This window comes from Apus apus, chromosome 1 (genome assembly GCF_020740795.1).
Source record: "Apus apus isolate bApuApu2 chromosome 1, bApuApu2.pri.cur, whole genome shotgun sequence".
NCBI lineage: Eukaryota > Metazoa > Chordata > Aves > Apodiformes > Apodidae > Apus > Apus apus.
The window spans coordinates 169,670,025-169,680,816 of NC_067282.1; the positions used below are offsets into that span (position 1 = coordinate 169,670,025).

The 10,792-nt window shown below is 42.4% G+C and overlaps 1 protein-coding gene across 1 annotated transcript; it reads left to right on the forward strand.

Annotated features, from left to right (window-relative positions):
• Positions 1-3,830: 3,830 nt before the first annotated feature.
• On the forward strand, positions 3,831-9,703 carry IL26 (interleukin 26). The gene is made up of 5 exons (XM_051608939.1): positions 3,831-4,001; positions 4,371-4,427; positions 5,861-5,992; positions 9,466-9,531; positions 9,617-9,703. The coding sequence occupies exons 1-5, from the start codon at positions 3,831-3,833 to the stop codon at positions 9,701-9,703; spliced, it is 513 nt and encodes a 170-aa protein (XP_051464899.1).
• The last annotated feature ends 1,089 nt before the right edge of the window (positions 9,704-10,792 follow it).

A 10,792-nucleotide genomic window follows, 5' to 3' on the forward strand; every position in this document is an offset into this window, starting at 1 on the left:
CACAAATACTGCAGTTCTTCATGTAGACTTATTTTTATTATTTTTTTTCAGAAGCTCAAAGTGAATTAAACAGGATAAGGGAAAAAAAGAAATAGTAGAGAATGGTCTTAAGAGACAGCGTAACATTAACAGCAGCCAAGCGAATATGAGTAATGTTTATAGGAAGCATAGGACTAACTTAGTTCTAGTTATACTAACAGGAAATCATATGAACAGAAAATGTGAAAGGTGAGAAGATTCTGAATTAAGAAACTAGATGAGACACTTTTTATGGATGGAGTTCAGAAAGCCAGTTAAGCCGCAAACCAACCAGTAGATATGATTGTTACCTTAAATAGACTAACAGAGCTTTGCAGCAGTGGTAGATGTATCTGTTAATTCTATATTGATCTAGATAATTTAATTTTAATTATGTCTCCTGAACTCTTCTGGATCAAGACAATTCCATGGCTAACAATAAGACTGTGAAGAAAGGATCTTCTCCGGGCTGGCAGTCTCATAAGCTCATATGGAGCACAGGTCACACAGCGCCTTCTTTGAAACAGTCCTTAGACAGGGTAAATCAGGCAAGATTTTCTTCTCTGATAAGTTGGCTACTCTGCTAAGTTTTGGTTGTTTGCTGTTTGTTGTTTGTGGGTTGTCTGTTGGTTTATTCCCCCTTTTTTCTTAGTTATTTTTCTTTCTCTTTCATTCTCATGATCATAAATTTTACACATTTTGTGTTAATGTTACACAGGAACTTTGCAGGTGTTTATCAGTATTGTATTGTTCCTTAAGTATTCACTGATAGGGTACATCTAAAATGTTCCATATGGAGAGAGCCCATTTCCTTTGGGGCAACCTCCTTGAAATCCTAGACTAGGCCTGGAAGCCAACGTGCTCGGTGGTGTGTTTTATTGTCCTCAGAGCGTCTCTGGACATATCAGTTCAACTGCCCATATAAAGCTGTGCAGATCTTTTCTGTCTTCATTGCTAAGAGGGCTGGAAACCTTGATTTAATTTCTTCCTCTGCTTCATGTAAGTTTAAAATACTGAATAATAAAGGTTCTTTGGTATTGTATTTTATTTATACTGTAATCATGTCTGAGTGCCCAAGTGGCACTAAAATCCAATTTATAAAGTACTACATGAGACTCCAGAAGAAAATGCATTTTCATTCTGAACAATTAACAGATGAGAAAGTTAAAGAATATTGGCTACTTTCTGACTAGCAATTAAGTCAGCATATCAGAAAAGGTGGAAGTGTAACCAATTTTACAGGATCAGGTATTAAATGGTTCCCACCTTGCTTCTATGACAGGAATGACAGGAAAGCTCTATTTCCTAATTATTTATAATTATGGTCGCCATGCATCTGCATCCATCTGCATTCTTTTGCACCAATCAGTTGAAAAGTTAGCCAGTTGAAAAGTTAGTCAATTCAGTAAGGTGTCTGCTGGTTCATGTGTGGAGTTCTCCAGAGCCCAACGCAACAGTGTCAGTGCTACAGCCCTCTAAGCACGCTGACAGGAGCTGACAGGACAGACAAAATGAAACTTGTGGGCTCAATGGTTTTCCAGCAACATCAGAAATTTCAGAGATGTTGAAAAGTATTGATTTTCTTGTGAAAAGCCATTGCAGAATGACTTTGTGACCCATTTATTCCAGGGAGTACCACACCTTGGGGGAACCCAAGGCATCCACACTCTATTCTTGTTATCACCCAAGATCTTACTCTAGGAACAAACTAGGAGTAAGTGACTAATCTGCTGTCCACATACTTTGTACTCTGAGGTTTGGTGCACCTCATTTGGCAAGCCTGACAGCATTTAGAGTGTTGAAGTACAGATCACAGTTCAAATGAGCACTAAAATGCACACAGGGCCTCAGGTCTCCATCATCTTCACTTTCCAGAAGTCTCAGGTCTCCTCCATTTGTTGGTCCTCTCTGTTCCTGGACGCCATCAGCAATTCAGTGCTGGTGAAGCTACTGGGATGTGTGGATGGTCCTGAAGTAAAATGCATTTTCCAGAGCAATATAGGTGGGATATTTAAAGCTGGATGTGAGTCCTGCTTGGCCTGGAGGCTGCATGAATGTTTGTGTAAATGGCCAGTGGGATCAAGGCTGGGTGAGTTTATTATCCAGCTCACATCACCCTTCTTCCTCCCAAAGCCTGCTCACGTCCCTGGCACAGGTGTGCTGGTCACGGCATAGAGGAGCAGACGGCTCTGCTGCTTGCTCTGGCAACTCGAGGTCCCTTTAAGTGGTATCAGTTGTAGTCTAAATCATTTTCTCTGATCTGTTGAAGCTCTTTTGTGTTGCTCTTGAAACATTAAAGGACTTCACTCCCTACTAGGTGAACATTTCAAGAGCTTGCTTTTACTTCCAACAAAAATGGTATCACTGTAGGCTGAAGTATTGCTATGCTGGACCAAATCCTGGTTTGTCCCTCTTCTTGCATACACCTCAGCCAGTCCCAGGGATCCTGACATTTAACTTCCTTCCTTCCTTGGCTTAAGAGCTTCACATTGTTGGTGTCACCACTGCATTTCCAAGTCTATACTTGTGATATTCCTTGCATGTCTGGAGTGGTACCTGAGAAAAACCTCATTATTTTGCTGTCTCAGAAGCAGGCCAGAGATACAGACTGCCCGATGTCTGTTGGAGCAACTGTGACCATCTGACTCTAGGGTTTTACTTATCTCACATCTGTGATGGGTTTGTTGGGACCTTGCACATTATTTCCCAGTGCCTGTGTCTCTCAGCAGGCTCATGACACAGCTTGATAGCCAGGCACACCCTGGTCCTTGAACAGAGCCCTCCCTGGAGCCTTCCCTTTCACAGTAAACAGCCTGCTGCTTCTATTGGGACAATTCTGCCCTGGCAAATACTAATTCATAGAATTTGTACTAGAATTCAAAGGATACTTTGGGTTACAAGAGACCTTTAAAGGTCATTTAGTACAACCTTTCCCTCAGTGAACAAGAACATCTTCAATTAGATCAGGTTGCTCAGAGCCCAAATCAACCTGACCTTGAATGTTTCCAGGGATGGGGCATCTATCACCTCCCTGGGCAACTAGTTCCAGTGTTTCACCATCTTCAATGTAAAAAAGTTCTTTGTTATATCTAGTAAAAATCTACTCTCTTAGTTTGAAACCACTACTCCTTGACCTATTGCAATGGGCCCTGCTAAACAGAGAAACAGATATTAGACATTAAAATAGGCAGCAAATCCCTTTGCTACCAGCTGCTATACCCCGAAAGAAAACACTTCCCAAAGTTTGGATAGAGAAGTTTTAAGGCAGCAAAATCCTTATAGGTAAGTGCTTTTCTAATCCTTTTTAGGGTAAATTAGAATTTTCTTTTTTTTTCTCTCCAAGCCATTACCTTTCAAAAAAGTGCTGTCATAAGGTTTTGTAGAATTTATTTATTTATTTTTTTTTAAAAGTCACACATTTGATACACTTGGTTACGAAATCAAACTAACCAGCACAACTACTTTTTTTCTCACTTGACCACCACTTAAATGAAAGAATACTTCTCACATGAGAGGGAAGTTCTTCTTTCTTGGAAACCTTGACCCAGCTGCCAGTAAATATGGAGATATCATTGAGAAAAACGTCACAGATGATTGCGGTCAAATTTGTTGAAAGTGGAGCAAGATGTATAAAAAAGCACAGCAACGACGCTGATCAGCCAGCATACGAGCAGTGGGTTATCTATGTGAGCATCTCGGTGCAGAAGCTGCTTGAGGGTTAACAAAATTAGGTTAACCTCTATCATCTAACCAGTCTTGCTGTATCACATAGTCTGCTGTGGCCATAGAGGCATGAAGATTTGGGAGTGAAGATGAAAGTATATTCTATTTTCAGTTCTGGGCGTTTTTTAGTTCTGCTTTGTCTTTTCACTGTGGAAGGAAAAAAGTCACCTTCAGGAAAGCATACCTGCCGAAAAGGACTCCTCTCCCAAGTGACAGAGAACCTGTATATCAAGGCAACTAGTTTAAAATCATCTGTTCCTGTAAGTTGATCCCAGTAGTTGAAAAGTTTATGTTATTTATAGATGCTTCTTTACCAGCTTCACTACTGAGCACCTGGAAATTTTAATAAGCCAAATAGTCTCTCTGTCCTGAGAGACACAGTAATGCTTCTACTCCTTTTGTAAAGATGGGAAAAAAAGAAGATGCATAGAGAGGTGGGATGAGTTTGCCATGCAAGAAGTTTGTAGCTAGGCTGGAATTGCACGGGATTTGCTGAGTCCTCATCCTACATCTGAAAAAGATGATGATGATTTCTATTATTACTACTAAGTTATGTACAAACCAGACTTAAAACTCTGTCTCCCTTTCTCTGCTTATGTTAAGTAACATTAACCCATTATATTTTACAGAAGGATCTCATCAAGAGCACAAGACTGCTTAAAAAGACAACAAAAGTGCTGTTTATGGTAAGATTTATACTACCGGTTTTTCGTTTTCTTACTTTGATTTTCCTTTGTAGAGACAGGAATGCGTGATGAAAAGGAATGACAACCAACACAAAAATCACTTGTGTTTAATTGGGAAGAACATTATGAAACCCACAGGTTTAATGAAGTCCTCTGCTTAGAGGAAGTGTGTTGTCTCTGCCCCATAGAAATGGGTATTTCCCTGGTACACGAGGGGAGAGTTGAACACAGTATGGGGAGAAAGAGGTGGATTTGGAAAGCCTGGCTGGAGGCACTTCTCTCTAGGCAGTTCCAGCGGTGTTCTGCCAGGAAAATTGGGGTGAGGGTGTTTGTCATGTCAGGGAGTAGTGTCCTCTTGGTAGCACTTGCTCCTCCTGGGAGCATCTGGCTGCATGTGGTCCTCCCCAGCAATGCTTTCAGCCACCAGCCATTCACATGCCACAGCCCCCATCCTGACAGCTGAGGCACCTTCTGCTGAGGGTGTGTGAAACTGAAGATAGCCCAGGGATGCTGCAGAGCATCCAGGACACCCAAGAAGCTGCTTTGGGTTTTGACCTCTACAGGTGCACAGGAAGAGGGAGATTAGAATTCCCCAGTGCGATTCAGCACAGGAGTGAGACTTGGGGTGCCAATTTGTAAGTGACTACAAGTGTGTGAGAAATTTTAGCTTCCTTAACACAGAGATCTAGTCAGCAGGGCCAACTGAGTTACCCTGAAGTAGAGACCTAGCGGCCTTTGAACTCCCCTGGATCTCATTGATTACCTTGAGCGTGAAGGCTCCTTGCTTTCCTGTGGGACCTACACAAGGATACCTGTATTTGGGTAGCTTAATCTGCAACTGCATTGCCCTCCTGGTGGGAATTTCACAGCTGTTACTAGGTTCCAGTGCCTAGAAACAGGTGTGTAGGTATTTGAAATACCTTTGGGCATCCAAGATGTCCCACAGTCCAGGCAGACATGACACAGGGTGTACAGGATGACTGGTCTCTTCTGGAGCAGCAGTTAGGGATGGGTGGGATACCCTGCAGCATCTCAAATGGTATGGGACACTGACATGGAGGAATGGAACGACAACATCCACAATGACTCCCACAATTTGGCGAAGCTGGTCTGACTTAAGTCCATAGTTCATCTTCCGTTTATCCTTTGTGAGTTAAATAGATTTGTTGCTGTCAATTCTGCTCACAGTTGGTCTTACCAACACTCCTTTGGCTGCCAGCACAGCATCTGCCTGCCTTTTCTTCAGAAACCACAGGGATACATTGAGCTGTTTAAAAAAGAAGGAAGCAATCTAATAGGATACTAAAATTAATGAAAATGTTTTTATTGATTGTATGCTTTCTAAAACACATAATTTTATGAGGCTGCAGCTTTAGACCAAAGTTGAATTGAGAGGTTTTCATCTGGCAACTCTTTGCCTGCTTTGTTTTCAGACAAACTGCAATGTTCGAGATCAGCTCCTCTCTTTCTACATGAAAAATGTTTTCAGTCATCTTGGAGTAGCAAGCGACAAGTTGTACATTATTAGTGCCTTCCACGTCCTGCAAACAAACATGAACGCCTGTGTGAGTATATTCCTCACAGCCAAACTAACTTTGTCCAGCTGTAAGGCTAGAGAAGGGCTCCATCTCAGTTCTTCAGCAGACAGAGAGGGTGATTCAGAGTCACAGCGTGCACCACATCACAGAGAACCCAACTTCCCAAGGGCCTCCCCGCTGGGGCCAGGGAAGTTTAACACTGCTCATTTCCTCCCAGAGTGAAATTGCAGGCAGCAGGCAAGGTGGTGGAGATACCATGGAGACAAGCCACTTCCCCGCTGATAATGTCACCTTGTGCTGCCCTCTCAGCACCAAAGCTGCAAAGAGACAGGGTAATCACAGGGAGAAAGGTGGCTCCTCAGGTTTCCATGGTGTAACAGTGGTTATGCTTTACTTCTTCAAGAGTTTACACACTGGACATGTGTAATCTTTACTCACATGTCATCTCTTCTCCTCCACACTGAGTTTTGGAAGGGCTGGTATGTCTCATGAGTAAGCAGAGACTGCAATTATGCAGCAAGCACATTGGAGCAGTTTCCATGTGTTGGCTATGCCCACAGTTAGAGCAGGTTGTTAGGGAGCGATGCTGCTCACCGGCAAAATGTCCCTAGAATGGATCCGTGTGTTCTAGGGAAAAGGCACTTCTACCAACATCATGGCACCATCCCACCCTGTAAATAACAGCAGGACAGCAGTTAAAGCACATTTTGTCCATGCAAATACCAACACATATGATGCTAAGACAACACTGTCACTTGTGGATAATTTCTTTCCTCATCTTATTTTTAAGGGTAGATTAATAACAACAGAGTGTGACTTAAAACTTTATGCCCCATTGCTATTTTCTTCCCTAAATGTGCCATCCTCAGAAATCACAATGTCCCAAAAACTGGAGGGTGATCTAGGGTGAAATGTAGACATGGATATCCAGCCAAATGTCTATAGTAATTTTAAAAAGTGAGGGGAGGTTGAGAAATTGATGAAATGTTAATGAATTGAGACTTTGTCTAATCTGAATTTTGTGTGTAGCATGATAGAAAAGGTCATTGGTTCTACATGCACACAATTATTTGCAATGCAAAAATAAGCAGCTTCAGTGATCTCTTTGCGCAGTTAGAGCTCATAACACAACAGGATTAATTGTATAATGTAAAAAGATTAAAATCTCAATGGGAGAAAACTCCAGCACCTTTCAGGTTCTGCATTTAAAACCATGCTAAACAGTTGCAACTTACAGTCATTATTTACAGCATTCAACACATTGCTGTGCTGTGCTGTCAAAATGCCAGATTTTGTATAGCATAATATTATTTACAGAGATTTCCTTCTTCTCTGGAATAGCAACTGCACCCTGTACAAGTGCCAGTACTCATGAGGAGTTCAGACTGTCAACTGTGACTGAATTCAGAATAACAGTTATGCTGAAACACTCTCAGCAACTGGAGCTTGCCATGTAACTTAGTAATACATTTGCTTCTGTGCTGTATGGAGACAAAATGCTGCAGATTTCTCAAAGCTCCTACATTCATTTTCATAGCTAGTGCTAGTGTTCTTACCCAACACCAGTCTAAACATAACAATTTATATTTCTGGATCTTAAAAAAAAACTGGTAGGAGAGAAAAGAATTCCTCTGCCAGTAGAAAAACAATAGGTCTTTAAGAAATGATGGCTTCTCATGATTTTCTAGGAGACAGCTAGTTTCTGGAAACTAACTTTTAAAAAAGTATTTGTATGAATTCAAAACCACCAATACAAAACTATGTGAAAGAATAATAGAAACTGGGAACAAAATAAAAGTAATGGATCCTTTCTAATTTACTAATTACTAATAGTAACTTTGGGATTTCATCAATATATTATTCCTCAATAAATTGTCAATCTCATTCATTCATCTGAACAAGGTCTTTAATTTTTACTACCTAGGTGAGTTATATGATGTTTATCAGAAGGGATTTCTACCACGGCAATGGTGAAATATAATGAATTGGTTACCTTTCAAAGATAAAGTTCTTTATACAATTGAAGGAAACAGTGATACTTTTTGTCACAGTTTGACTCAGGATCAACAACAATGCTCTTGATCCCTCCCCCTGGCTGGAGGCAGAGCCCTCCTAATGTTAAGCAGTAGAGGTGGATGCACCGTTCTGGATGGAGACTGGTGCAGCCAGTGCACATGCTCACCCTATATCCTGCAGTAAACTCAGGCTCTAAGTCAGCCAACTAAAGGTAGGCATGCTATTTAAGAAACATAAGCAACGTTTGTCTCCAAAACACGTCCAAAGGCCTTGTACTGTGTTATGATTCTCACCCTGCCATTTTTTATCTTGTCCAAGCATGGAAACTTAATTATTTTCCAACAATTTAGGATCCTGACTCCTCTTTTACAAAACCACATAGATACTAAATTGTCTCAATCCCTTTTCTGCAGTGAAATCAGGCTCTTCTGCATGGATTATGACTGCACGGTAAAGGGAGCAGGTATTTTTCCTTGGATACTGGGAGCACCCCCCTGCAGCTGTTCAGGGCCAGGCTAGATGGGGCTCTGGTCTAGTGGGAGGTGTCCCTGCCCATGCAGGGGGGTTGGAACCTGATGATCTTTTAGGTCCTTTCCAACCCAAACCACTCTATGATTCTACGATTTAGTGGAGTCACCTCTCCTTCCCGTGTGCCCAGGAATTCTGCCTTTTGCCTTTTTGACACACGGCGTCCCCCTTGACAGAACGGAAAATACCTGATGTTCCCGCATTTTTCCTTGAAAAACCCATCCCCCTTGCCCCGGAGAGGGGGGGATTGCTGGCGCAGCTGGGAGAGCTGATCCCAAGGGCAGCCCAAGCATCCCCCGGGGCCGCGCCAGCCCGGGACCCTCGGCCGCGCTGCCCTGCAGAGGCACCACCAGCACCTGCAAGTGAGAGGTTGTTGGCTGATTCAGGTGGGATGCCCGGGAGATGGGTTAGGGTCTTGCTGGCAAAGCTCCCAGTCATCTTCATGGAACGCTTCGTTTGACAAAAGGGTGCAGGATTTGCCTGTGATTAGCCAGACGGTGGAAGAATTGTCAGGAAAATCGGGGGTGGGGGGGAAGCATAAAGTAACTTTATAAACATATTTAGAGGGTTTGCAGAAAAATACAAAATTGCCCTTTGTTCTTTGCAAAGCTCTCTGGCCCTTCACCTCACCTTTGCTGAAGGTTGAGACCTAAAGGGCCTGGAATCTCAGAATTAGGCTATGCTGTATGAAAGCTGTAACTGCAACTGATGCAAGTGTTTGATGGTAAGATTTAGTGGTACTCATATTGCATTATTTTTGTGCTGTGAGCTCAACTTTCCAGAAAGCACACAGGTAAAATAACACATTTGTAGTAACAGGAGACACTGGAGTGATGCTGAGTTGATGCATTTTACCAGTAGTCCTGTGGTGCCACACTGTGTCTTCCTCCTCACTATGTCTTTACCTCAGCATCTTTGCTGCAACAAGCTCTTTTGGTTTCTTTTCATCCCTTCAGCATCCATGTGCTCCATCCACAAGGTTAACATCTGCTGTCAAAAAATTAAAGAATACATTTCTTAAGGTAAGAGCAGGAGGCACTGGCTCCCAGCTGCACTGTCAGAGAGGTGTGGGTGGTTTCTTTTCTAACGTATTTATCTTCTTGACAGCTTGGCCAGAAGGGAATCTACAAGGCCATCCATGAGCTGGATATTCTCCTTCCTTGGATTCAGGCCTACATACACACTGTCCTATGAAGGATGAGGAGGTGACAGACAACATGTAGCTTCTGAGCTGAGAACAGCTCCTTACCCAAAAGGCCTGAAAATCAACCAACAGCTGGACGTACAGTGGGCCTGACAGGAACTCAGTCTCACGGAAGGAGAGCCTCTGTAATACAGGGGCATAGAGAGGGATTTTCAAGAGCTGTCATGGTTGGTCTGGCATAGCAGCTCCTCCTCTCCTGCAGTACGAGGGCAACCTCCAGAGCAGCTACAGCATGATCCACTTCTCGTCCTGCCTTCCACCTGCCCTGCAGGCACCCCTGGGCACATTGCAAGAGCTCCACTTGAAATCTGCTACTGCGCAGATCAGACACAATGTCCCGCGTGCTGTGGGCACAATCTAGCTATGCCTTCTGCCACCCTGTGTGATTACAATTCAAAGCAATGAGGGCCACTTTTGAAAGTCCCTCCCCTAAGATATATTTGTGTGTGTGTGTTATAGATATTTAACAGTATATGCAAGCTGTTCTACCTATAAGTAAGAGAACTAATTTTATACTGCTTGTTGTTAATATTAATTTAAGTTAATAATTGATCCCTAATAAACATACTGCAGTTAATATCAAAACTTTGGCCTAAACTCATGCTTGACCTTCAGATGTTACATGCTCTACATGAGATCACACTACACAGAAAACACAATAAATGGATCACTATTGATTGGGATTGCAAAATGGCTTGAAAGAGATTTATGGGAAGTTGTTTCTCAAATGGTGGTTTCCAAAATATGTTTAATGTTGTGTAGAATGAAGAAGGAGTTTTAGTTTTCTCACATTTTGAAAGATTTACCAGAAGAAGCTATCTAGGTGATGAAAATATTCCCAGTCTTCATGTTGGTATTTTCACAGGGCTGAGATTTTGCAAAATCTGCTGGTCTTCATCCAGGTGAGTTTCTAGTGGCTGGTGAGAGTTGAGGAGAGAGAAGAGCATTATCTCTTCTTTAAACTTGCAAATCACTGCCCCGCATCCTGGAGAGAAGGAAGCATGAAGCTATGAGTGATTCCAGCTTGCGATATGCTTCTGCTAGGATTACAGCTATGTGCTAGCCCATACTCCAGCAGC

What these genes read in the sequence shown, in the direction of transcription:
- IL26 (XM_051608939.1), top strand. Translation starts at nt 3,831, where the DNA reads ATGAAAGTATATTCTATTTTCAGTTCTGGGCGTTTTTTAGTTCTGCTT. An exon ending in CAACAAAAGTGCTGTTTATG is followed by an intron (nt 4,428 to 5,860) that starts GTAAGATTTATA and finishes CTTTGTTTTCAG; the next exon opens with ACAAACTGCAATGTTCGAGA. An exon ending in TAAAGAATACATTTCTTAAG is followed by an intron (nt 9,532 to 9,616) that starts GTAAGAGCAGGA and finishes TCTTCTTGACAG; the next exon opens with CTTGGCCAGAAGGGAATCTA.